At 47.4% G+C, this 27,994-nt stretch overlaps 1 protein-coding gene across 3 annotated transcripts in view; it reads right to left on the reverse strand.

Annotated features, from left to right (window-relative positions):
• Positions 1-27,994, reverse strand: part of ERBB4 (erb-b2 receptor tyrosine kinase 4) — a 1,260,323-nt gene that overhangs the window by 351,350 nt on the left and 880,979 nt on the right. For all 3 annotated transcript variants that reach the window (XM_063933142.1, XM_063933143.1, XM_063933141.1), the window contains exons 6-9: positions 13,775-13,893; positions 10,976-11,117; positions 8,704-8,817; positions 5,601-5,727 (exon numbers count right to left, since the gene is read on the reverse strand). In XM_063933142.1, coding sequence (XP_063789212.1) covers positions 5,601-5,727; positions 8,704-8,817; positions 10,976-11,117; positions 13,775-13,893 — 502 coding nt within the window. The remainder of the gene's footprint in view (positions 1-5,600; positions 5,728-8,703; positions 8,818-10,975; positions 11,118-13,774; positions 13,894-27,994) is intronic.

Here is a 27,994-nt window from a genome sequence, read left to right on the forward strand (position 1 = left end):
AAAAATCAGCTCTTCGGTGTGGAGGTATTTCACCAGAAATGCGGACAACAGGTGTCAAGCCGTGTGTTCCCTTTGTCAAGCTGTAATAAGTAGGGGTAAGGACGTTAACCACCTCGGAACATCCTCACTTATACGTCACCTGCAGCGCATTCATAATAAGTCAGTGACAAGTTCAAAAACTTTGGGTGACAGCGGAAGCAGTCCACTGACCAGTAAATCCCTTCCTCTTGTAACCAAGCTCACGCAAACCACCCCACCAACTCCCTCAGTGTCAATTTCCTCCTTCCCCAGGAATGCCAATAGTCCTGCAGGCCATGTCACTGGCAATTCTGACGAGTCCTCTCCTGCCTGGGATTCCTCCGATGCATCCTTGCGTGTAACGCCTACTGCTGCTGGCGCTGCTGTTGTTGCCGCTGGGAGTCGATGGTCATCCCAGAGGGGAAGTCGTAAGCCCACTTGTACTACTTCCAGTAAGCAATTGACTGTTCAACAGTCCTTTGCGAGGAAGATGAAATATCACAGCAGTCATCCTACTGCAAAGCGGATAACTGAGGCCTTGGCATCCTGGGTGGTGAGAAACGTGGTTCCGGTATCCATCATTACTGCAGAGCCAACTAGAGACTTGTTGGAGGTACTGTGTCCCCGGTACCAAATACCATCTAGGTTCCATTTCTCTAGGCAGGCGATACCGAAAATGTACACAGACCTCAGAAAAAGAGTCACCAGTGTCCTAAAAAATGCAGCTGTACCCAATGTCCACTTAACCACGGACATGTGGACAAGTGGAGCAGGGCAGGGTCAGGACTATACGACTGTGACAGCCCACTGGGTAGATGTATGGACTCCCGCCGCAAGAACAGCAGCGGCGGCACCAGTAGCAGCATCTCGCAAACGCCAACTCTTTCCTAGGCAGGCTACGCTTTGTATCACCGGTTTCCAGAATACGCACACAGCTGAAAACCTCTTACAGCAACTGAGGAAGATCATCGCGGAATGGCTTACCCCAATTGGACTCTCCTGTGGATTTGTGGCATCGGACAACGCCAGCAATATTGTGTGTGCATTAAATATGGGCAAATTCCAGCACGTCCCATGTTTTGCACATACCTTGAATTTGGTGGTGCAGAATTTTTTAAAAAACGACAGGGGCGTGCAAGAGATGCTGTCGGTGGCCAGAAGAATTGCGGGACACTTTCGGCGTACAGGCACCACGTACAGAAGACTGGAGCACCACCAAAAACTACTGAACCTGCCCTGCCATCATCTGAAGCAAGAAGTGGTAACGAGGTGGAATTCAACCCTCTATATGCTTCAGAGGTTGGAGGAGCAGCAAAAGGCCATTCAAGCCTATACAATTGAGCACGATATAGTAGGTGGAATGCACCTGTCTCAAGCGCAGTGGAGAATGATTTCAACGTTGTGCAAGGTTCTGATGCCCTTTGAACTTGCCACACGTGAAGTCAGTTCAGACACTGCCAGCCTGAGTCAGGTCATTCCCCTCATCAGGCTTTTGCAGAAGAAGCTGGAGACATTGAAGGAGGAGCTAACACGGAGCGATTCCGCTAGGCATGTGGGACTTGTGGATGGAGCCCTTAATTCGCTTAACAAGGATTCACGGGTGGTCAATCTGTTGAAATCAGAGCACTACATTTTGGCCACCGTGCTCGATCCTAGATTTAAAGCCTACCTTGGATCTCTCTTTCCGGCAGACACAAGTCTGCTGGGGTTGAAAGACCTGCTGGTGACAAAATTGTCAAGTCAAGCGGAACGCGACCTGTCAACATCTCCTCCTTCACATTCTCCCGCAACTGGGGGTGCGAGGAAAAGGCTCAGAATTCCGAGCCCACCCGCTGGCGGTGATGCAGGGCAGTCTGGAGCGACTGCTGATGCTGACATCTGGTCCGGACTGAAGGACCTGACAACGATTACGGACATGTCGTCTACTGTCACTGCATATGATTCTCTCAACATTGATAGAATGGTGGAGGATTATATGAGTGACCGCATCCAAGTAGGCACGTCACACAGTCCGTACTTATACTGGCAGGAAAAAGAGGCAATTTGGAGGCCCTTGCACAAACTGGCTTTATTCTACCTAAGTTGCCCTCCCACAAGTGTGTACTCCGAAAGAGTGTTTAGTGCCGCCGCTCACCTTGTCAGCAATCGGCGTACGAGGTTACATCCAGAAAATGTGGAGAAGATGATGTTCATTAAAATGAATTATAATCAATTCCTCCGCGGAGACATTGACCAGCAGCAATTGCCTCCACAAAGTACACAGGGAGCTGAGATGGTGGATTCCAGTGGGGACGAATTGATAATCTGTGAGGAGGGGGATGTACACGGTGATATATCGGAGGGTGATGATGAGGTGGACATCTTGCCTCTGTAGAGCCAGTTTGTGCAAGGAGAGATTAATTGCTTCTTTTTTGGGGGGGGTCCAAACCAACCCGTCATATCAGTCACAGTCGTGTGGCAGACCCTGTCACTGAAATGATGGGTTGGTTAAAGTGTGCATGTCCTGTTTTGTTTATACAACATAAGGGTGGGTGGGAGGGCCCAAGGACAATTCCATCTTGCACCTCTTTTTTCTTTTCTTTTTCTTTGCATCATGTGCTGATTGGGGAGGGTTTTTTGGAGGGACATCCTGCGTGACACTGCAGTGCCACTCCTAAATGGGCCCGGTGTTTGTGTCGGCCACTAGGGTCGCTAATCTTACTCACACAGTCAGCTACCTCATTGCGCCTCTTTTTTTCTTTGCGTCATGTGCTGTTTGGGGAGGGTTTTTTGGAAGGGACATCCTGCGTGACACTGCAGTGCCACTCCTAGATGGGCCCGGTGTTTGTGTCGGCCACTAGGGTCGCTAATCTTACTCACACAGCTACCTCATTGCGCCTCTTTTTTTCTTTGCGTCATGTGCTGTTTGGGGAGGGTTTTTTGGAAGGGACATCCTGCGTGACACTGCAGTGCCACTCCTAGATGGGCCCGGTGTTTGTGTCGGCCACTAGGGTCGCTTATCTTACTCACACAGCGACCTCGGTGCAAATTTTAGGACTAAAAATAATATTGTGAGGTGTGAGGTATTCAGAATAGACTGAAAATGAGTGTAAATTATGGTTTTTGAGGTTAATAATACTTTGGGATCAAAATGACCCCCAAATTCTATGATTTAAGCTGTTTTTTAGTGTTTTTTGAAAAAAACACCCGAATCCAAAACACACCCGAATCCGACAAAAAAAATTCGGTGAGGTTTTGCCAAAACGCGTTCGAACCCAAAACACGGCCGCGGAACCGAACCCAAAACCAAAACACAAAACCCGAAAAATTTCAGGCGCTCATCTCTAGTTATAAGCAGAGCCGGCCACAGGCATAGGCAAACTAGGCAATTGCCTAGGGCATTTGATATGCCTAGGGGCATCAGCAGCTTCTGCTGATTAAAATGATATGCGGCATGTCTATATTCTGTGTGTAGCATTTCATATGCAGAAACAGCCACATTCTCACACAGTATATAGGCATGCTGCATATCATTTTAATCAGTAGAAGCTGCTTGTGCATCCTAGCCACATAACAATGCAAATAAGATGCATTTTCATTAAAAAAAGGTGCCAGATGTTAGCATTGAGGCAATATTTATGAGGATACATCTGTATCCAAGCAGAGGCAGAGGTCACAGTGTTAGTGGCAGTGTGAGTGCTGTGTGTGGGTGAATTGGTTGTGCAGTAGTGTTCGGAATATGTGTAAGGAGCATTATGTGTGTCATGTAAAAATGCATTAATAATGTGCAACATATGTGTAAGGGGCACTATGCGTGTCATTATGTATATAAGGGCATTAATAATGTGCAGCATATGTGTATAAGGTTACTACTGTATGTGTGTCATGTGTATAGGGGCACTAATAATGTGCAGCAAATGTGTAGGGGGCACTATGTGTGTCATTATGTGTATAAGGGCATTAATAATGTGCGGCTTATTTGTAAGGGACATGTAAAAGGGCATTAATAAAGGTTGTCATAATGTGTAAGATGCATTATGTTTATAAGGACATTAATGTGTCTCATATGTGTAAGGGGCATTACTGTGTGGAATTATGTGTATAAATGCATTACTAATGTGTGCATTATGTGTATAAGGTGCTTTACTATGTGGCATTGCGTATAGAAAGGGCACTACTGTGTCGTCTAATGTGAATAAAGAGCAACAGAGTGTGGTGTAATGTGAATAAGGGGCTCTACTGTGAGTAGTAACGTTTATAATGTAAAGTGATACTACTGTGGGATGTAACATGAATTATCGCATGATCAAATGTGAATGAAGTTGCAGTACTGTGTGGCGTAATTGGAATTGGGGTTACTATTGTGTGGCCATGCCCCTTGCCAGCAAAAACACACCCCTTTTTGGGCTGTGCGCCAAATGTGCAAACTGTTCCCTTGTAAAATATAGGGGGTACAAACACCAAAATAAGGACTGCTATGGGTGAGGGGTGATGATTCTGGGAAAGAGGTGTAAGGTCAGAGGCGGAACCAGCGGTGGTGCTAGGGGGCACCAGCCAAAATCTTGCCTATGGCATCATATTGGTTAGGGCCGGCTCTGGTTATAAGCCCCTCAAGTTTCTCTGCTTGCTCATGAGGGAGTTATATGACGGTGAAGAGTTTTGTTCAGGAATATTTTGATTCCAACATTGGGGGTAATTCCGAGTTGATCGCAGCATCAAATTTGTTAGCAGTTGGGTAAAACCATGTGCACTGCAGGGGGGGGGGGGGGGGGGCAGATGTAACATGTGCAGAGAGAGTTAGATTTGGGTGGGTTATTTTGTTTCTGTGCAGGGTAAATACTGGTTGCTTTACTTTTAAACTGCAATTTAGATTTCAGTTTGAACACACCCCACCCAAATCTAACTCTCTCTGCAAATGTTATACCTGCCACACCTGTAGTTCACATGGTTTTGCCCAACTGCTAACAAATTTGATGCTGCGATCAACTCGGAATTACCCCCATTGTCACAAAGTAAGTCACAGATCGCTCATTAATAAAGAAGACACTAGGGGGCGACTCAATTACTGGCGATGTGCCGTTAAGCATTGCTGAGATACTTGGCTACTTACAGTACACAGCGCCACTGAGATAGCCACAGGACCCGGGTGCTAAGGGGGCGTGGCCGAATATGGGTGGCGTTGCCACGCCCCCATACAAAATAAAAATGCAATTCTATGTGTGGCGCCACACAATGCTGGTATAGGACCCTGCTGAGCCCATCCAACAGCTAGGGGCCTGGGTAAGTAGCACCCGTTACCGCCCATCTCTCTGCACCCGCAATGATACCTGCAATGTCGTAAATTTTTCTGCGCAGCTCTGTGCTATATGCAAGGCAGAACGTGCATTGTGGACGTACACAATGTCCACTCCTAGGCATCAGTAACAGAATCCCGCCTTAATATTGAGAAATTAAGTATTCCCATTCACTGCGGAAAATTATTGCCTCTAATGTGCACAAACAAATAGAGCCGGCACCTCCGTTGTGACTTGTTAGTTCATCTGTACGTGATGATGTTTTGTTCTCGCACTCTTGTTAGAAAGGACAGGCGATGTCATACTCACCCCTCAATGCCAGTGACGAGGAATAGAAGGTTCCCGTTGATCTTGGTGCAGTTTATGAACTTGTCAATGTTGCTTGAATCCACAGTTTGAGATGATTTCAGGGACACTGTTCCAATGCCGTCACACACTAGAGAAAGCAGAGAGATGACACAGCGGCCAATGTGAGTAACTAGAACTAGAACTATGTAAAGGCTGTATTTCTACAGCTGCAGAACAACTCACAGAATACTCATTATGGCAGGAAATGCTGGGGGTTGTAGTATGATAACCAGAGCCATATGGCGCATGCCTCATGTGGAAGGGTCATGACAAGATTGATCCCATGCACTTAACTTGAGAACTTGTTGTTATTCAGTAATAATACCCTTTATTACATTTCAATATACTGCCATACCCAGGATTCAAACCTATATCCTGTTGCATTCCAGTCAAACTCCCTACTCATTGATCTATTTGATCCTGCATAAAAACTATGAATACTATATGAAGCTACTGGCAGAGGCGTCACCGGGTGCAGTGACACCCAGTGCGCACCCTTGATATGCCAGCGTGCCGAAGGGGCGCCCGTGGTGAAAATGGGATGTGGCCACATTGAAAGGGGCATGGCCTCGCGGGTCATCACTCGGGTCGTGCCCAGCATCTCCGGAGATGCAGGGCTTTACTTGGTTGCCTTCGGAGACTGTCTGTAGCGCTGTCGGCTCCTCTTCTATGACAGGAACCGTGTGCTGCAGCAGAATGTCACACTGGAGCACCTGGCTTCTGTCATTGCGGAGGAACCCACAGATTGGTGTCACCGGCGTCACACCCGGGTGCGGGCAGCACCCCCCGCACCCGGGTGACGCTACTGGTACTTTGTAAAAAAAAAAAAAAATCGGCATTGCAATTGAGCAGATCTATGTAGTGTGCATCCACACATCCAATCCCTTGCAGCCACACACTACATAGATCTGCTCAGTCGCAATGCTGATAATTTTTTCACAAAGTACAAGATAAGCTTCAAATAGTTAGAATTCTCCAGCTTAGAATTATCTACCTTTCTATGCAAGGGCAGATAGCTCAAGGAATAGATTGTCTGACTGCAATGTCACAGTCAATGGGTTCGAATCCCGGGTATGTCAGCCTCTTGAAATGTAATAAGGGACAGTGTGACTGAATAGCAAAGAAATCCCAAGTGGAGTACATGAATGTTGTATAGGTATTAGTGGCAGAAGGGGTCAGGGTAGGAGACAGGGGCGGTCATGAGATGCCGGGCTTCAAAAAGGAGGAAAGCTGCAAGTGAAAGTAATTAAAACAGATAATTGACAAGTGCCGCCAACAGCGCCTCCTACGCTGCAGCGCTCTGTGCGGTGGCCCCTCCGCACACACCTAGTTACGGCCCTGGTGATAACAGCCAGAGATACATTACGATATTCAGTCATTTATGATCAAGATTAATTCTCTAACAAAAGATATACTTCTGTACTTTCCTTTCTAGGTTTACAGGTCATTGATACATTGCCAGGCGTTAAGGCAGAAAACAAGTAACAATTTGTGGACAATTGTTTTCCAGATCACTGAAATTATCCCCTGCTTGATATAAGTTTTTATACATTTTAATGTCTACCCAATATCCCTGCTATATAGGTTGCAATTTGCATGTGTCCAGGGTGTCATTTATGACGGAGACAATATTTTATTCCCAGTAAAAATCTGTCAGGATAACTGTTTTCCCTTATTTAAACCGACAGGGTTTGAATATCTTGACTACAGGACCTGCTCTGATGCTAAACCATTAAAGTAGGTACAAATGTATATTATCTGTACTAGTAGAATTGAACGGGTTGGGACTAAAATGCAGGCCTTCGTAATGCTGACGATCAAAATACCGACCGCAGCATGTTTAGAATCCCGACCAGGGGTCGAATAAGTGTACTAACCATCCCGCCTAGCCATACTTGCCGACTCCCGGAGAGAGCAGCCAGGTCGGCTCAGCACGGGGGCGGGCTGTGTCGTGCCGTGCAGAGGGGGGCGGGCCAGAGGCAGAACAGTGGTGTGGCGGAGGCGGAGCGTGGCTGCGGATCGCGTCATGTAAGCCACGTCCCCCGATGTGTAATACCGCTACTACCAGCATTATACAGCAGGGGGCGTGGCTATGATGACACGATTCAACAAGAATTGCATCATTGCCTGCCCAGACCGTCCACTTTACTCGCTAAGTGGGCGGCCGGGCAGGGGGAGACCCCTGAAATCGGAAGACTTGCCTGCTCTTCCGGGGGGCCGGGAGGGTCACCCGAGTAGGCAAGTATGCGCCTAGCCCCCTATCCCTCCCTTACTACAGCCTAAACCTGAACACAACCTAACCCTCCCCGGTGGTGGCTAAACCTAACCCCCCCTTTCCCACAACCTAACCACCCCGCAGCCTAACCGTATCCCTCCCCGTGAATGCCTAAACCCCCCTCCCTGCAGCCTAGACCTAACCCCACCTTCCCGCAGCCTAACCCTCCTGCATGCTGTCTAAACCAAAACTCCACCCCCCCCCCCCCCCCTTCCCCGCCACTTCTCCGGCGGCCCGGCAGTCACTCATTCAGGATGCCGGTTGTTGGGATGTCGGCACCAGGATTGTGATCCTATTGGGGATGCCGGGATTCAGAACAGTGTTGGGATTTCAGCGTCATTTTTTCGACTGCCAAGATACTGACAGATCCGAATTAAACTATACAGGATGTTTGTCCTGTATATTGTCATCTCCTTCAATTCTGGAACTTCCCCCCAGGGCTTTATTTACTAAACTGTGCTTCTTTGGACAGTAGTAGTGCAACCTATCATGTACAGGGCACAACCTAACTTGTATTGCTAATAAATGGTAGCACCTCTGGGTGCCTCCCCCCAGGCTCTAGCCCTAGCTGCCCTTATGATTATCCTGTTAAGCAGGGGTAGACAACCCTTTGGCACTCCAGCTGCTGTGGAACTACAAATCCCAGCATGCCCTGACACAGTTTTAGCATGCCATAACAGCAAAACTGTGGCAAGGCACAAAGAGTGGCTACTGCTATTATGTTACCCGGCTTTGTAACCGTGATCCTGAAGTTAACCATAAATGTTTTATCCAAAGAACCTTACAAACCTTTTGGACAGATTCCCGCGCACGGCTTACACATCTTGATCCCGTTCTCCTCTACTTCCATCTTGTTACTTGGACAGGCACGTACACAAGAGCTGTCGTCCACAACAAAATTATCTACAGGTCAGACAAAAAAATCAATTAAAAAACTGCACCACAAGCCCCAATGAGCCACAAACAGTTTCCTGAACGCTGCTTAGTGCAGGAAAAATGCAATATGTTACATAAGCTGATATGGGAGAGATCAGAGATGTATACCTCCCAACTGGCCCGCATTCAGAGAGACAGTCCCATTTCACCTGTGGGACGCAGGGTTTCTATATAGTGTATGGGGAGCCTGGAGCAGCCCACATATCGAAGAATGGTGTGCGCCCCCTCACAGTGACATGGTGCTGAAAGGCTCCGTCCCTTTGTGTGTACTAAGCGCTTAATTAGCCTTCTCAATGATCTCCTTATTCATATTACTGAAGACACTGGAACTCACAAGGGGAAAGGGGAGGAGACCCCTTTCACAGACCAAAATTTATTTTTATATGGAGCCACGTTCTGTGGCCCTGACTGGTGCTGTGTCCCTTGAAAGACCCTCGGTTCATGTCTCAAGGCTAAATAACATGCAGCACCCACCCCCAACAGTGACCTGTTGGCACATGCTGAAGGAGGTAGGAATGCTGGGGAGGTATGTATGTATGACAACATAAATACTTGCTGCCCCCTCACCCCACTCCCACCCTCGGCTTTCTGGAAGCCCGACCCATCAAAACTATAGGCAACTCTGAACCTGACACAAAGAAAAGTGAATGCTTGGTAAAACGCGTGTGTGTACAGATCCATTTACTTACATTATATTTTTGGGTTATGGATATCAAAGTATATGTAACAGGCTTTAAGACCACCCATTAAAGGGGGGATTCAGAGGTGGACGCAGTTGCAGTAGCGGCTGTGACTTTATGTCAATGCTGCAGCCGGTTGGCGTCCTATTGAGACACCCACTGGCTGTGCCGCGAATCCGCCTTCATGTGTACAAAGAGGCACTATCAGCGGACCATCGGCAGTACTATCAGACATTGCACCGAGGGACAATGGATGCCAGCGACGGTGGAACTTTAGACGCAGTTACTGACACTGGCACACCCACAAAACACCCAGCAAAATTGCATATGTCTACACGCAATTTCGTTCTGAGTCCCCCAATTGGCAACCATTTGGGATGCTTGCGAAATGCATCTTGGACGCATGTACAGAGGGAAAACATCTAAATCTCGCACCCGATGCATTACATGCATCTAAGAATCACCCCCTAAATGTATAAAATGATTGGCACTACCTCATTACTAGCACCACCTCATTGCCTCATGGCGCTTACTATAAAACCTGTTTAGCGACTGCTTCCAAATTAGCATTAACTCAAAATTGAGGGATCAAAGGTTCAGATCTAAAGGAGAAAATCAAAAATAAATTCACTTTGGAGAAATAGTTAAAGAAAAGTGATGAAAGAGGCATTTTATTTCAGAGTAGGGATGGGCATCGGTGGGTTATCCATTGATGGTCAGCATCGATGGTACCATTGATTAACGGATAACCCCGATGGTGTAAAACCATCTGGAAGGGATCCATTGATGATTTTACCCATCTATGGTCATCCCTGTATTGCTGTGTAATGAAATGCGGGCCAATCAAAACCCAGGGACGTGGTTTTGTGGTTGTCAGGGGGCGGGGCTAGCTGCGTGCCCTGACACTTTGAGAAAGAAAAAAAACCAAAAACAATTCAGTGGCACTGAACCATCAATGGCGGAAAATCATCTGGTTCTCCTCCATCGATGGTAAAAGTATTCAACATTGCCCATAGACCATCAATGATTTAGAATCATCGATACTCGATGGCCATCCCTATTTCAGAGTGTCACATTTTCCTTTAGGACATCAAAATAATCCTTATACTAGTGGTCTCATGACAGATTACAATACTGGACCTGACTCACACAGGTGGACAAATCCTCACTGCAACTGCCGACAGCAATCAAACGCTCAACTCCACAAACATTGGGCATAGCGTCCACTTCTGAATCAGCCCCACTGTCACACAGGTCCCCTGTGGATCTATTTGTCACATACGATTAAACCGGAACGGTGTGTAAAGCTCCCTCGGTTACAGCTATGAATGCGATAGCACCACCTGACAGAAACGATGCTGCAGCAGTTGCGTTCGGAGCTTCCGGCTAGCGCACACTCTATTCCTGGCCTACATGAGGTGTAAATGAGCCATAACAGGACTTACGTGGACATTTGTTGACACAGAAAGCTCCATACGTGTATTTGGCCTTAGGGTTCTGCTCCAGTTGAAAGGCGGTTGGATTGTATATATTGGGCTGAGGGCACTGAGTGACGCAGGAGCCGCTATCATTAAATTTCAGGCAGGCCTGGGAAGAGAGAACAGGGAGAGAATTGTAATTGTTTCCTATTTCAGCCAAACTCTGGAAAATCTGCTTAATATTTGCACGAAAAACCTAAAAAATACTCGTTCCTTTCTTTCGCTGCAACATACATAGAGCCCATCAATTCCCTTGTGTGTCTGCGTTCCCGGCAAACGCAAGATCCAGCCCAGCCACCCCCGAGTATCAATGGCAGGAGGTACACTGTGTCTCCGCATCGGAATGAGGAGGGAGGTATGCTGCTGAGGAAAATTTCAGTTTTTTCCCTTTATAAAAAGCAGCGAGCAAAAATAAATATTTTGTTGACAGTGGCTGACAGGAGCAGGCTGAGAAGCCGCGCTGGTGACAGCAGTTAATAGCTGTTGCTGCCTATATTCCCACTGAACACACTAATGATCTGTGCTTCGGAGGGCCGGCCTGCTGCCTCTCCTCCGACGCCCGTTTAAATTCCAGCTGTGGACTGAAACTACCAATTAGGAAGTGGGGCTGACATTCATTTCTATTGAATGTACACAGGGGGAGGTTATCATTGCTACAAGAGAAAATCTAGGTCTACGGTCTCCTGGGGAACCTCGCCCTCCCACCCTCCATAAGCCATCATTGCATGCTCTTCACAGCCCCTATTTGAGGTTAACATAAGGAGCCCGGGAAAAGTTACTTTCTGGGCTCAGCACTTTCTGTTTTGGTTATCTTGTCGTTTTCATGTTTGACGAAAGCTGGCGACTTCTCTGTTGCACGGATAGGGCAGGCAAATAGCACGTGGGAGAGGCTGCCTGATTTTACTGACAGGGTAAAACGCTGCCAGGTTGCGCTCACATTCCATGACTTTTGGATAAGAAATTCTGAACTGGCCAGCACAGCAGATTAGTTTTATTCCCTGTCACCGTGTGATCTTAGGCATGGTCCGAACATCTGAAATCCTTCAATGTATAAAATAATTATAGAGTATCCTGTCTTGCTGTAGAGAATCATGGTGTTTTTCCAGCCTGGGTTTTAGGCTCACCAATACCCCTTTCCCACAGAAAGGCAAATTCCCGGGTGAAGAAGTTCTACCCGGTAATTTGCCGATAAACATGGGTCCTTTTTCTGTGTGATTTTGTGTTACTGGTGATTTTGAGGTGATTTGAAAATCAAGTATTTGCTACAGGTAAACCGACTCAAAATCCCCACAAAATCGCCAGAAAATAGACTTCACAGTTCACACTGGAAAAGAACCTCAAATAGACCATCGACACTTTTCCATAGGGATCAATACAAGACATATACTAACAGTCTGGTTCAAAATTGCTGCAAAATTGACCAACAATTACAATCTATTTGATTTCTAAACCACCTAGCATTGCTTGAAACCTCAAAATGATGCCTGTAACAAGGTAGACAACCATGTGGGGCAATCTGGCTGCCCAAATCATGGCATAAAAAAAAGGCACAGCAATGCTTTTACATTTTTGGTAATATGCAAATTAACACTTGAATGAAGGTGTTTGTGGGTAATACAGTGCATGTGACCTGTCTTAGCCAATAGGGATGCTTTTGTATAATTTAGTCAATTTTTGATACATTTTGTGGTGATTTTGGGGTGAATTGTGCTTTTACTGAGGGTGATTTTAGCACAAATAGAACTTCATACAGAAATCATTGCACAATCGAATTCTCAAAAGAACCCAAAAAATGACTGTTAGTAAATGCTCTATTTACAATAAAAACACTGGGGTTGATTTTGAGGGGATGTTGGGACATTTTGGTCGATTTTAAACCAGCCCCAAAATCGACCCTTAGTAAATAAATATGGTTCAGGAACATTCTGCCTAAATTATCCTGTAGACAGCACTGTGTACATGTTGTATGGGGTTACAGCAGGCATGTCCAAACTGCGGCCCTCCAGCTGTTGTGAAACTACATATCCCAGCATGCCCTGACACAGTTTTGCTGTCAGAGAATGCTAAAGCTGTGTCAGGGCATGCTGGAATGTGTAGTTTCTCAACAGCTGGAGGGCCGCAGTTTGGACATGCCCGGTATACACTAAATGTGAACCCAAGCATTCATTTTACATGCAGATGGACTACAACTCTGGGTGGCTTTTCCTGATTGGAGTTGTTCTTTCACAGCTGACCAGAGAACGAAGAAAGGAGCCACGGAACTGTAGCATTGATACCTGTTGGTATTAGCAACACGTATCATTGACATCGAGTTTACAACCATTCTTTACTTTCCATCATTCTGTTAACGCCGGTAAATACACTGTTGTATAAATTCTTTTATATCACTGAATCATCCCTTTAAACACCAAGAACTTATTTCTGAAGGAAGTGAGAGAAAAAAATTGTATGCAGCAGCTGGCTGGATTGGAGAAAATGATAATTGTTAGATTTGCAAAGTGTTCTGTGGAAAGCCAGAAATCATATGCATTAGCACATAAAATGTGTTCAGATTCTTACATGTAAACTGTATAAAATCTGTCAGGGCTAATGCGGCCTGATAGGGGATATCAGATAGAATGGGAGAAATATATTACAAGGCTAAAGGAACAGCGACGTTTGGAGAGAGAATAGAATGGGAAGGGGAAAATCGTGAGGCGTCAGAGTAGTAAATCACGGCTAAGAAGGGGCTGTAGTGGGTGGAAAGAAAACTGACGGTCTACGTACAAAGCAGTCAGTGTCTTTAGGTCCGGAGCAGCCTCCTGCGCATTCCCGGTGACAGCAATTACTAACGTAAGGCCCATAGCAGTGGCCGTCACACTGTTCAGCGCACACAATCTTCGTCACTGAGGAAAGAGAAAGAGAGAGATGAGGACAAAATAGCACAATAGTTTTCAAACCCACTGGTCCAGTGAATGTACGATCCTATGTCCATCTTATACTGTTATCATTTATTTATTTGCAAACGATTTCTTCTGCTTTATGGTATACACTGCAGGAATGAGCACTACTGTATATTAGTTACTTGTGCGTGTTCCTAGATGGTAATGGGCCCTGGCAGTGTGTGTGGCAGCTATAGGACCCACTCTCCTCTGGGCCCTGTAGCGACTCCATCTGCAGTAAGTGTTTACTTCTACCACTGCCTGTAAAGCATAAAACAAATTTCTGAATTAATATGAGATCCTCATGGGGTTATTTGGGAGGGGATCCGGTCAGGATCCCAGCGGTCGGAATACAGACAGTTGGAATACCGGCAGTTGGAATACCGGCGACAGAAACCTGACAGTGCTTGGAATGCTGACGCCGGAATCCTGATCGATGTCGGCCATGACTCCACACTGGCAAGCTGTGGTGGTGGTGGTGGGGGGGGGGGGGGTAGTTTATTCTGTGGGGGGAGGGGGCTAGGATTAGGCTGCAGGGAGGGAGGGTTTGGTATAGGCAACCCTGGGAGGGTTAGGCTGGTGGGGGGGCTTAAGGCTGGGTGGAGGGTGGATTAGGGTTAGGCACCATCGGAGAGGGTAAGGCTGTCGGAAAGGAGGGTTAGGGTCAGGCTACGGGAGAGGAGGGTTAGGAATGTTAGGGGTTAGGAGGACTTTACTTGCCAAACATGTGTCGGCATCCTGAGCAACGGGATGCAGCTGTCGGTATTTTGACTGTCGGCATCCCAAGCGCCAGGATCCTGATACCATCCCATCTGGGAGTATCTAGATTCTTTCCCTGTAAAATGTCAGTGTATATTTATGGGAAGTCAAAGGTTATTCCCGGACCAGCTACCGTGTGATATTTACTTGGTGCCTGATTACCAGCTGCATGGTACTGTTACACATGTGTCTGAAGACGCAGAATGAGCCGTTGGTAACTAGCCACAAATTTCCCGGGCCAATAATCTAGCTTCCTAATGTCAATGGAAGTTGAACAGAAACGGCAAATATAGACGATAGAACTAGTGATGAGCGAGGTTCGGTTTTACTCGGTTTTACTCGGTTTTACTCGGTTCTCAAAACGGCATCTTATTGGCTATCCAAAACACGTGACATCCCTGAGCCAATAAGATGCCGTTTTGAGAACCGAGTAAAACCGAATCCGCTCATCACTAGATAGAACCCATCCAGAATAGTAATGAGATTGCGATGCCCCTCTGCGTGTTCTAGAATGCCGGCGATCGCCCTACAATGTAGCTACCAATCCTGCGCTGCTGAGCCTGGGGGAATCAGACCCGTTTTTACTGAAATGTTCCTGTTAATTTTACACGATGTCCGCGCACTACACTGATCCTGCAAGCACGCGGCTGCTGGACAAATTAAATCAATACTGGAGACTTATGAACACGCAGAGTTATTAGCACAAAACACAGATTTTAATTAAAGATGTTGCATAGCGTGAAAGTGCCTGGGCGATCCTGATTGATTTGGGATGCTGTTTCAGCTATTTTCCTTCTGCTTGCACCAAAGTCTTGTTGGATTTTCCTCTACCTAATTGCATATTAACTATACAGCTTGCATTTTCAAAGTGATGCGCATGGGAGATGTAACAGGTGCTGCTAGCTCAGTATTCCACACGAGCCCCTCACGGTGGAAGTACCATCATTTCATACGGTATTATTTACCCCAAGACTCATGTACAGCTGCAGCAGACACTTAAATGTGGAGGGTCCCTGTTGCCGAGGGTGTTATATGTTTTACCGGTGGTCGAGATGCCGGCGGACATAAGACCAACAGCGGCATTCCGATGGAGAAGATCCCAACAGGGGTTTAGTAGGTATGCTTACTTACCTTCCCCATCAAACCCCCTAGCCCTAACCCTGCTCCCTCCCCACAGCTAACCCTGACCCTCCCCCCCCCGCCACAGCCTAACCCTAACCCTGCTCCCTCCCCACAGCTAACCCTGACCCTCCCCCCCGCCACAGCCTAACCCTAACCCTCACTGGAGGTGCCTAAACCTAACCAACCCCTCCCAGCAGCCTGAACCTAATCCTTCCCCGTGGCCTAACCCTAAGATTCCCCGGCATACTTACGATCAGGATGCCGGCAGTTGGGATTCCGGTGTTGGCATTTCAAGTCATGTCAGGGTTCCGCTGCCGGTATTTTGGCCTTGTGTCGGGATTCTGGAACTAGGTTTTCAACTGCCGGCATCCCAGCAACCAGCATGTGGAACATATCCCGTTGCCGAGAGCCACATTGTGCTGGTATTACATGACCCGCCAGTCAGGAGCGGAACAGCCAACACTTATTTATTTCTCTGACGTCCTAAGTGGATGCTGGGCTCCGTAAGGACCATGAGGATTAGCGGCTCCGCAGGAGACTGGGCACAACTAAAGAAAGCTTTAGGACTACCTGGTGTGCACTGGCTCCTCCCACTATGACCCTCCTCCAGACCTCAGTTAGAATCTTGTGCCCGGCTGAGCTGGATGCACACTAGGGGCTCTCCTGAGCTCCTAGAAAGAAAGTATATTTTAGGTTTTTTTATTTTACAGTGAGATCTGCTGGCAACAGACTCACTGCATCGAGGGACTAAGGGGAGAAGAAGCGAACCTACCTAACAGGTGGTAGCTTGGGCTTCTTAGGCTACTGGACACCATTAGCTCCAGAGGGATCGACCGCATGGAACCGGCCATTGATGTTTGGTCCCGGAGCCGCGCCGCCGGCCCCCTTACAGAGCCAGAAGCAAGAAGTGTTCCGGAAAATCGGCGGCTGAAGACTTCAGTCTTCACCAAGGTAGCGCACAGCACTGCAGCTGTGCGCCATTGCTCCTCATGCACACCTCACACTCCGGTCACTGATGGGTGCAGGGCGCTGGGGAGGGGCGCCCTGAGCAGCAATATAAACACCTTGCCTGGCAAAATCATCACAATATATAGCCCCAGAGGCTATATATGTGATAAATACCCCTGCCAGAATCCATAAAAAAGCGGGAGAAAAGTCCGCGAAAAAGGGGCGGAGCTATCTCCCTCAGCACACTGGCGCCATTTTCTCTTCACAGTGCAGCTGGAAGACAGCTCCCCAGGCTCTCCCCTGTAGTTTTCAGGCTCAAAGGATTAAAAAGAGGGGGGGGGGCACTAAATTTAGGCGCAATATTGTTTATACAAGCAGCTATTGGGGGGAAAATCACTCAGTTATAGTGTTAATCCCTGCATTATATAGCGCTCTGGTGTGTGCTGGCATACTCTCTCTCTGTCTCCCCAAAGGACTTTGTGGGGTCCTGTCCTCAGTCAGAGCATTCCCTGTGTGTGTGCTGTGTGTCGGTACGGCTGTGTCGACATGTGGGATGAGGAAGGTTACGCGGAGGTGGAGCAGAGGCCGATAAATGGGATGTCGCCCCCTGTGGGGCCGACACCAGAGTGGATGGATAGGTGGAAGGTATTAACCGACAATGTCAACTCCTTACATAGAAGGCTGGATGACGTAAAACAGCTGTGGGACAGCCGGCTTCTCAGCCCGCGCCTGCCCAGGTGTCTCAAAGGCCATCAGGGGCTCAAAAAAGCGCCCGTTACCTCAGATGGCAGACACAGATGTCGACACGGAGTCTGACTCCAGTGTCGACGAGGTTGAGACATATACACAATCCACTAGGAACATCCGTTACATGATCTCGGCAATGAAAAATGTGTTACGCATTTCTGACATGAACCCAAGTACCACATAAAAGGGGTTTTATTTTTGGGGAGAAAAAGCAGCCAGTGTTTTGTTCCCCCATCAGATGAATGAATGAAGTGTGTAAAGTAGCGTGGGTTCCCCCGATAAGAAACTGGTAATTTCTAAAAAGTTACTGATGGCGTACCCTTTCCCGCCAGAGGATAGGTCACGTTGGGAGATATCCCTTAGGGTGGATAAGGCGCTCACACGTTTGTCAAAAAAGGTGGCACTGCCGTCTTAGGATACGGCCACCTTGAAGGAGCCTGCTGATAAAAAGCAGGAGGCTATCCTGAAGTCTGTATATACACACTCAGGTTATATACTGAGACCTGCAATTGCCTCAGCATAAATAGTGCTGCTGCAGCGTGGTCTGATACCCAGTCAGATAATATTAATACTCTAAGACAGGGATAATAGTTTGCTAACATAGAGCATATTAAAGACGTCGTCTTAGATATAAAGGATGCACAGAGGGATATTTGCCGGCTGGCATCCAGAATTAATGCAATGTCCATTCTGCCAGGAGGGTATTAGAAACCCGGCAGTGGACAGGTGATGCTGCCTATAAAAGGCACATGGAGATTCTGCCTTATAAGGGTGAGGAATTGTTTGGGGATGGTCTCTGGGACCTCGTATCCACAGCAACAGCTGGGAAGAAATTTTTTTACCTCAGGTTTCCTCACAGCCTAAGAAAGCACTGTATTTTCAGGTACAGTCCTTTCGGCTTCAGAAAAGCAAGCGGGTCAAAGGCGCTTCCTTTCTGCACAGAGACAAGGGAAGAAGGAAAAAGCTGCACCAGCAGCCAGTTCCCAGGATCAAAAATCTTCCCCCGCTTCCTCTGAGTCCACCGCATGACGTTGGGGCTCCACAGGTGGAGACAGGTGCGGTAGGGGCGCGTCTCGGGAACTTCAGGGACCAGTGGGCTTGCCCACAGGTGGATCCCTAGGTTCTGCAAATAGTATCACAGGGATACAGGCTGGAGTTCGAGGCGACTCCCCCTCGCCGTTACCTCACATCAACCTTGCCTGCTGACCTCGGAGAAAGGTAGTACTGGCGGCAATTCACAAGCTGTACTTCCAGTAGGTGAAATCAAGGTACCCCTCCTTCAACAAGGCCGGGGTTACTATTCCAAAATGTTGTGGTACCGAAACCAGACGGTTCGGTGAGACCCATTCTAAAATTGAAAGCCTTGAACACTTATATACGAAGGTTCAAGTTCAAAATGGAATCGCTCAGGGCGATTATTGCAAGCCTGGAGAATTTCATGGTATCACTGGACATCAAGGATGCTTACCTGCATGTCCCTTTTTACCCTCTTCACCAGGAGTACCTCAAAATTGTGGTACAGGATTGTCATTACCAATTCCAGACGTTGCCGTTGGTCTGTCCCCGGCACCGAGGTATTTACCAAGGTAATGGCCGAAATAATTATCCCGTACTTGGACGATCTCCTTATAAAGGCGAGGTCCAGGGAACAGTTGTTCGGCGGAGTAGCACTATCTCGGGAAGGGCTACAACAGCACGGCTGGATTCTGAATATTCCAAAGTCGCAGCTGGTTCCTACGACGCGTCTACTGTTCCTGGGTATGGTTCTGGACACAGAACAGGATAAAAAGGGTTTCTCCCGGAGGAGAAGTCCAAGGAGTTGTCGTCTCTAGACAGAGACCTCCTAATACGTATACAGGTGTCGGTGCATCAATGCACGCAAGCCCTGGGAAGGATGGTAGCTTCTTACGAAGAAATTCCATTCGCCAGGTCCCATGCAAGGATTTTCCAGTGGGATCTGTTGGACAAGTGGTCCGGGGCGCATCTTCAGATGCATCGGCGGATAACCCTGTCTCCAAGGGCCAGGGTGTCGCTGTTGTGGTGGCTGCAGAGTGCTCATCTTCTAGGGGGCCGCAGATTCGGCATACAGGACTTTGTCCTGGTGACCACGGATGCCAGACTTCGAGGCTGGGGGGCAGTCACACAGGGAAGAAACTTCCAAGGCTATGGAAAAGTCAGGAGACTTCCCTACACATAAATATTCTGGAACTAAGGGCCATTTACAATGCCCTAAGTCAGGCTAGACCCCTGCTTCAACACCGGCCGGTGCTGATCCAGTCAGACAACATCACGGCGGTCGCTCATGTAAACCGACAGGGCGGCACAAGAAGCAGGGTGGCGATGGCAGAAGCCGCAAGGATTCTCCGATGGGCGGAAAATCATGTGTTAGCACTGTCAGCAGTGTTCATTCCCGGAGTGGACAACTGGGAAGCAGACTTTTCTCAGCAGACACGACCTCCACCCGGGAGAGTGGGGACTTCATCCAGAAGTTTTCCAAATGATTGTACACCGTTGGGAAAGGCCACAGGTGGACATGATGGCGTCCCGCCTCAACAAAAAGTTACAAAGATATTGCGCCAGGTCAAGAGACCCTCAGGCGATAGCTGTGGACGCTCTGGTAACACCGTGGGTGTACCAGTCGGTGTATGTGTTCCCTTCTCTGCCTCTCTTACCCAGGGTAATGAGAATAATAAGAAGGAGAGGAGTAAGAACTATACTCATTGTTCCGGGTTGGCCAAGAAGAGCTTGGTAACCAGAACTCCAAGAAATGATCTCAGAGGACCCATGGCCTCTGCCGCTCAGACAGGACCTGCTGCAGCAGGGGGCCTGTCTGTTCCAAGACGTACCGCGGCTGCGTTTGACGGCATGGCGGTTGAACGCCGGATCCTGAAGGAAAAGGGCATTCCGGAGGAAGTCATCCCTACGCTATTTAAAGCTAGGAAAGAAGTGAACGCAAACCATTATCACCGCATATGGTGGAAATATGTTGCGTGCTGTGAGGCCAGGAAGGCCCCAAAGGAGAAATTTCAGCTAGGTCGATTTCTGCACTTCCTACAGTCAGAGGTGACTATGGGCCTAAAATTGGGTTCCATGAAGGTCCAGATTTCGGCTCTATCGATTTTCTTCCAAAATAGAACTGGCTTCACTGCCTGAAGTTCGGACTTTTGTTAAGGGAGTGCTGCATAGTCAGCCCCCGTTTGTGCCTCAAGTGGCACCGTGGGATCTCAACGTGGTGTTGGATTTCCTGAAGTCGCATTGGGTTGAGCCACTTATATCCGTGGAGCTACAATACCTCACGTGGAAAGTGGTCATGCTGTGGGCCGTGGCGTCGGCCAGGCGTGTATCAGAATTGGCGGCTTTGTCATACAAAAGCCCTTATCTGTATTTTATATGGATATGGCGGAATTGAGGACTCGTTCCCAATTCCTTCCTAAGGTGGTATCAGTTTTTCATGTGAACCAACCTATTGTGGTGCCTGCGGCTACTTGGGACTTGGAGGATTCCAAGTTACTGGACGTAGTCAGGGCCCTGAAAAGTATATGTTTCCAGGACGGCTGGAGTCAGGAAAACTGACTCGCTATTTATCCTGTATGCACCCAACAAGCTGGGTGCTCCTGCTTCTAAGCAGACTATTGCTCGCTGCGATTCAACTTGCACATGCTGTGGCTGGACTGCCGCACCCTAAATCTGTAAAAGCCCATTCCACGAGGAAAGTGGGCTCTTCTTGGGCGGCTGCCCGAGGGGTCTCGGCTTTACAACTTTGCCGAGCTGTTACTTGGTCGGGTTCAAACATTTTTGCAACAGTCTACAAGTTTGATACCCTGGCTGAGGAGGACCTAGAGTTTGCTCATTCGGTGCTGCAGAGTCATCCGCACTCTCCCGCCCGTTTGGGAGCTTTGGTATAATCCCCATGGTCCTTACGGAGTCCCAGCATCCACTTAGGACGTCAGAGAAAATAAGATTTTACTCACCGGTAAATCTATTTCTCGTAGTCCGTAGTGGATGCTGTGCGCCCATCCCAAGTGCGGATTGTCTGCAATACTTGTTTATAGTTATTGCCTAACTAAAGGGTTATTGTTGAGCCATCTGTTGAGAGGCTCAGTTATATTTCATACTGTTAACTGGGTATAGTTATCACGAGTTATACGGTGTGATTGGTGTGGCTGGTATGAGTCTTACCCGGGATTCAAAATCCTTCCTATTTGTGTCAGCTCTTCCGGGCACAGTATCCTAACTGAGGTCTGGAGGAGGGTCTTAGTGGGAGGAGCCAGTGCACACCAGGTAGTCCTAAAGCTTTCTTTAGTTGTGCCCAGTCTCTGCGGAGCCGCTAATCCCCATGGTCCTTACGGAGCCCAGCATCCACTACGGACTACGAGAAATAGATTTACCGGTGAGTAAAATCTTATTTTTTTGTTTCTTTAATCTATAGTGCCTGTCTATGATAGGTGTGCCCTGCGCAGCCACCATGTCGGAGGAGCTATTACTTGGGATCCCAGCACCATGTGGACCAATCAGACGGCATGTTATGTGTTACTGTTCTCTGATAGGATGACCTATAAACTGTAAGCTTGTTTGAGCAGGGCCCTCTCCCCTTTGTCTTTTCTACATAATTATGCTAAATGTATACTTTGTTATGTATCTACAGCATGTGATTTTTATATGTTGTCTGTACTTATATTTCTTGTCAGCATTATCCCCTTGTACAGCACTACATTAACCATGTGGCGCCTTATAAATAAAAGATAATAATGACCTGGCATTAGTGGACAGAGCAGAAGTAGTAGTTAACGGTAGCGTAGAGGAGATGCTGAGGGGACTAATGAGCTGACTGGACAGCAGTCTGCAGGACGTTACTCTGGAGTATGGATGGCCATTAACTATCAATGGTTAACAATCACCAATGGTCAATGGTTTGGGCATTTATGATGAAAGGGGTTAATTCCAAGTTGATCGCAGCAGGAATTTAGTTAGCAATTGGGCAAAACCATGTGCACTGCAGGGGAGGCAGATTTAACATGTGCAGAGAGATTTAGATTTGGGTGGGGTGTGTTCAATCTAAAATCTAAATTGCAGTGTAAAAATAAAGCAGCCAGTATTTACCCTGCACAGAAACAAAATAACCCACCAAAATCTAACTCTTTCTGCACATGTTATATCTGCCTCCCCTGCAGTGCACAAGGGTTTTGCCCAACTGCTAACAAAATTCCTGCTGCGATCAACTTGGAATTACCCCCAAAGTCCGGTGTTTCTCCACCGTTGAAGGCAGAGGTTAAATACTGACCTGGCAACTTTTTCTTTAAAAGTCACATGGTCCCTTGTCCACAGTCGTGTCCCCCGCTTAGCCCCACCCTCCTTCTCTGATCGGCCCATCACATTCATGTATCTCTAGCCAGTGATGCCCATTGATAGCTCAATCCATTGCTGGTTTCGATATAAAGTACTGAAGGTTCCATCGACGGAAGCCATTGATGGTTAACCATTTGATGGCCATTTGTTCTATGTAGGAATGGGATCATGCCAAGGACAAGGAAGGAGAGATAAGGAGTGCTTGGGAGGACATGGTACACAGACAAAAATGCAACAAAAAGAAAGCTAAGGGGCTAGGGGTGAGGGTATAAGATAAAAGATGGAAAATGTCAATAGAATGATGAATTAATTAAAAAGAAATATAGAGAGAGATTGCTAGGGGTAAAATAAAGAACAACCACTGAATACAGTAAACAAAGAGCTGGGAGGGGAAGGCTAGAAAAGAACAAGCTTAAGGGAAGACAAAGATACATAATTACAGGAGGAAAGAACAGCTATGAAAAGAAAGACCTGGAGAAAGACGAGAGCTAAGAGTGCAGATTGTTAGACAGTTAAGGGGGGTACTCACGGAGCGATATTCTAAGCAATCTGACTAGATTGCTTAGAATTTGAGCATGATCGCTCCGTGTGTACCCCCCTCAGCGATAGCGATGCGCAGCCTCGCGCATCGCTATCACTGCTGCTAGACTGGCCTGCATGCAGGCCAATCTAGCGGGTCGTTCACTACACCCGCTGGGTGAAATGAGCGGCTCCCCCGTCTCCCCCCGCTCGCTCAGCACAGATCGCGCAGTGCTGAGCGGCGGGAAAGATGTGTGCTGAGCGGTTCGCTCAGCACACATAGCTCCCGCATCGGCCCGTCTATATGGGCCTAGTTAGGGTTAGGAAAGAGCGCAGGACTAGAAAAGAGACAGCAGGGAGCTGAAAATAGACAGCTAAGTGACTTTGATAATTCTAAAATTACGTTCTTTGAGATAAGACTCAGATATAAACAGAATGACCATTTGGTTATGTATTGTGTATTTGTCTGTTTATGTGTAAGCAACACTTTGTGACTCAGCCAAACTTGTTATTCACATTAAAACAACGTAACAAGAAAAAAATTGTTGTTGTTGGTTTATTTTGACAATTTTTTTTTTTTACACAATCATGCATTTTGCTTCATGCAGTATAACGCAGGAATCAATGTTTATTTCTTCTCAATAACAGCACTATTAGTGACATCTAAGATTAAGACCTCCTCTAAGATTAATTGACATTGGGCCTAATTCAGACCTGATCGCTAGGCTGCGTTTTCGTACAGCGGGCGATCAGGTCTGCGTATGCACCGAAATGCGGAGGCGCATCACACGAGTACAAAGCAGATCGCAGCTCAGCGATGGGTTTGTGCGAAGAATCCATTCGCACGGGCATTCGCAAGGAGATTGACAGGGAGAAGCCGTTTTTGGGTGGCAACTGACTGTTTTCTGTGGGGAGGGTTACTGACAGTCCCAGACAGGCTGAAGTGATCGCAGCGGCTGAGTAAGTCCTGGGCTACTCTGAGGCTGCACAAGATCTATTTGTACAGCTCTGATACACATGCGTTCGCACACTTGCAAAGCGAAAATACACTCCCCTATGGGCGGCGACTATGCAAACGCAGGACTGCAAAAAAACCCTAGCGAGCGAACAGGTCTGAATTAGGCCCATTATCAACACAGTATCATTCCTTAGTAATGCCATACAATACATTGCAACCTGTTACACTCTAACACCTTATACACCTTATACATCAGTGGCGGACTGCCACTATTTACTGATCCCCTGACGGCTGGGTCAGGAATCAGGAATATTAAACATGTTTAAAAATCTTGTTTCCCTGTTCCCGACCTACCTAAACAATTGGGATCAGCAAACCGTCGATTTTTAAAATGGAGAATTTCCCCCAATTCCCCAACAGACTGCTGATCATTGATGCCCATCGATCGGTGGATCCAACTGGTGGATCAGCAATACCGTTGGATTGGGGAAACAGATGCCTGATGTATGGGGCCCTTTAGATGTTGTTACAATATTTTGCCCAAATATTCAACGACTTAGGGGTATATTTACTAAAGTGCAGGTTTACAAAATCAGATTCTACTTATTTATCTAGCATTTTCTAGAAGATAATAGCTAGAATCTGGTTGCTATGGGCAACATCTCACGCAGCTGGAGGGCTGGGGCGGTGCTGCCACTTAGATGTGTACCACTCATAATATGGGGAATATTTGCATAGGACTTCAGACCACAGGAATAGGGAGGCCAATCCCGGGATCGGCGGGATCACGGGATTTAGGCCCAAAAATGTCCAGGATTCAATTCCAGGATTGGAAGCTCCACTCCCGGGGTTTGAGGGATCAGCGTTGAGTGTCCTCAGGCCGCAGAACCGGAAGGTATGGCGGTCTTCACCCGCCGCCTCCTCCCGGCTCACCTGCACTCACCCGCCGGCTCCCCTGCACTCACCCGCCGTCTCCTCCTCACCCGCTACCCGGCTGTGCAGGTTAGTACATTTATTTATGTCTGTGGGGCGGGTGGGGAGGGGCGGGGCCCTGGGGACGGCCGGACACAGTTGAAAGCCAATCCCGGGCATCCCGGGATTGATCATTTTTCAATCCCGATACCCGGGATTGAAAAAATGGCCCGGGATTGGTCTTCCTACGCAGGAGTCTTCTAGAATTGTGACTGTATTATCTACATCTCAGAATCTGCCCATAAAAGATGTTAATTTCATGTCGACACAACCCAAATAGGATCAGTTTTATACTGCCCAAACCAATCCTCATATCTCACACCAGTCTACTTTTCTAGACTGTTAGCTCCCCGGGCCAGGACATGTAAATGATTTATGTTAGTTGTAATGTTAAATGCAGGTTATATTATTGTAAACTCGGCATTAGCACAATTCCACAAATGACAAAAGCGTCTGTAATAACCTCATAGGATATGATCTGTGTTGTATTGCTGGATTTATTACACTGGGAATTCTCTGCAGCACATCGTGTAAATCTCATCTGATTGCATATTTTACTTTTATTGGGAGGACACGATACACATATATAAGGAGAGAACAAAATTATTATATATAGCTACAGGCTCATGAAATTGTCTTTGAACTTCATAAACCTGTCGGCCTTAATAATGATAACATCCCGTAATGCAATGAACCAGAATATTTTGTAGATCACGAAGGTGGAAGTTGTGAACCTTTGTACACGCCACCCTCCAAACTTTCCAGCCAAGTGAATTATCGGCACAGCAGCGGTTTGGGAGGCAGTTCAAGTTGTTATTTGAATAAAATCTGAACAACGGCCGGAAGTTAGGGCAATGATCAGAAAACTTTTGTTTGCTCTTTAAAATTTGCATATGACACCATACTGGCGTCTATTTTAGTATGGCATGAACAGCCAGTAGGTAATGCACACATTAGCCGTGGGGGGAATCCAGGGGCAGTGTCCGACTGGCGCATGTGGGGCCCACCGGGGGGATGCAGTGGTAGGGGCCCATGTTTAGGGGTGTGGCCAGTCTGCAGAGGGGGTGTGGCCTGCCACCACATTGGTGTGACTAACCATTAGAGAGTGCAACGTCTGGGTCCTTTCATAAATATATACAGTAAATTCAGCTGCTGCATACATGATAATGTACCAGATTAATAACAGCAATGCACTGTAGAAAATACACCATAGTCCAGTATAAGGTAACATATGTATAATGTATAATTCAAGTGCACAGTCTGGAACCTGATCCTTAGAGCAGGAGGTGGGGCCCCAGGCAGTGGGGCCCACCGGTGGTTTCCCCTTTACCCCTGTGGGACAGTCCAAGCCTGTCCAGTGGTGTGCAGTCGCCTGGGGCGCTGTGGCCTGCACAGCACAACCCTGCCCGTAATGTGCCCTCAATAGACGGTAAAATAGTCAGGCCATGTTGGGGGCATGTGCCCCACCTCAGTGCCCCTAACTCCACTGTGTATAATCTCCCTTCGCTCAACACTTGACCCATGTTAACTGCACCCAAGCACTGGAGCATGTTTTGACAAGGTAATTAAATCAATTTAGTAAAATCTGTGCTTTCATTTGAAGTTAGGTAATTATGATTTCCACCCTTTTTAATTATCCCCACAAAGTAGCACATTTTTCACAGTCCCTTCCCTTGTACCCCCACTCTAAAACAATAACAGATATCCTGCCACATCAATTGACAGTACATGCAGAGAGCTTTCAGTGCGGTTGGAACTAAAGGGCCCTACTCACTTGGTGATGTATTCAATTTGGACGATGATCGATGTCGATAACATCCAAATTGACTTGCATTGCGAAACGACGGAAAACCATCGATGAACAACTGTGTGGACGCCATTCGTTCATCGTTGGTGCATACACACTGAGCGATATGAACGATTTTTCGTTCATTACTGAACGAGATCGTTCATATCGCTCTTGCACATCGCTAAATGTGTAGGTACCTAAAGTCATTCTGGGTATTCACATTCCCTGGATAGCCGTAATACAAATACTGTAATACTGTATCTTTTTGTTTGTCTATTGCTGTCTATTGAGGTGTTGAACATTTTGGGGCAGATGTACTAAGACTTGGAGAGAGATAAAGTGGAGAGAGATTAAGGGATCTATTTATGAAGCAGTGAAACGAGTGGAGAAGTGAGCCAGTGGAGAAGTACCAATCAGCTGCTCTGTTTAATTTTAAAGCATGCAAATTATAAATGTTACGTCAATGCTGATTGGTTGCCATGGGCAACTTTTCCACTGACTCACTTCTCCACACTTTTCACTGCTTCATGAATAGACCCCAAAGTACCAACCAATCAGCTCCTGTCATTTTTCAAACAGAGCCTGTAATATGATAGCTAGAAGCTGATTGGCTGGTACTTTATCTCTACCCAAGGCTTAGTACTAGGGCCATCTTAACGTATGGGCACACTGGGCAGATGCCCAGGGCCACATGAATCTATGGGCCTTCGAGCAGTGGTCGGTAGGGAGGCCAATCCCGGGATCGGCGGGATCCCGGAATTTAGGGCCAAAAATGGCCGGGATTCAATACCGGGATTGGAAGCTCCAATCCCGGGGATTGAGGGATCAGCGTTGAGCGTCTGCATTGAGCGTCTGCGTTGAGCGCCCTCAGGACGCTCAGACGCTGCCTGGCTTCCTCCTCCCGG

The sequence above is a fragment of the Pseudophryne corroboree genome, chromosome 7 (assembly GCF_028390025.1).
Source record: "Pseudophryne corroboree isolate aPseCor3 chromosome 7, aPseCor3.hap2, whole genome shotgun sequence".
Lineage (NCBI taxonomy): Eukaryota > Metazoa > Chordata > Amphibia > Anura > Myobatrachidae > Pseudophryne > Pseudophryne corroboree.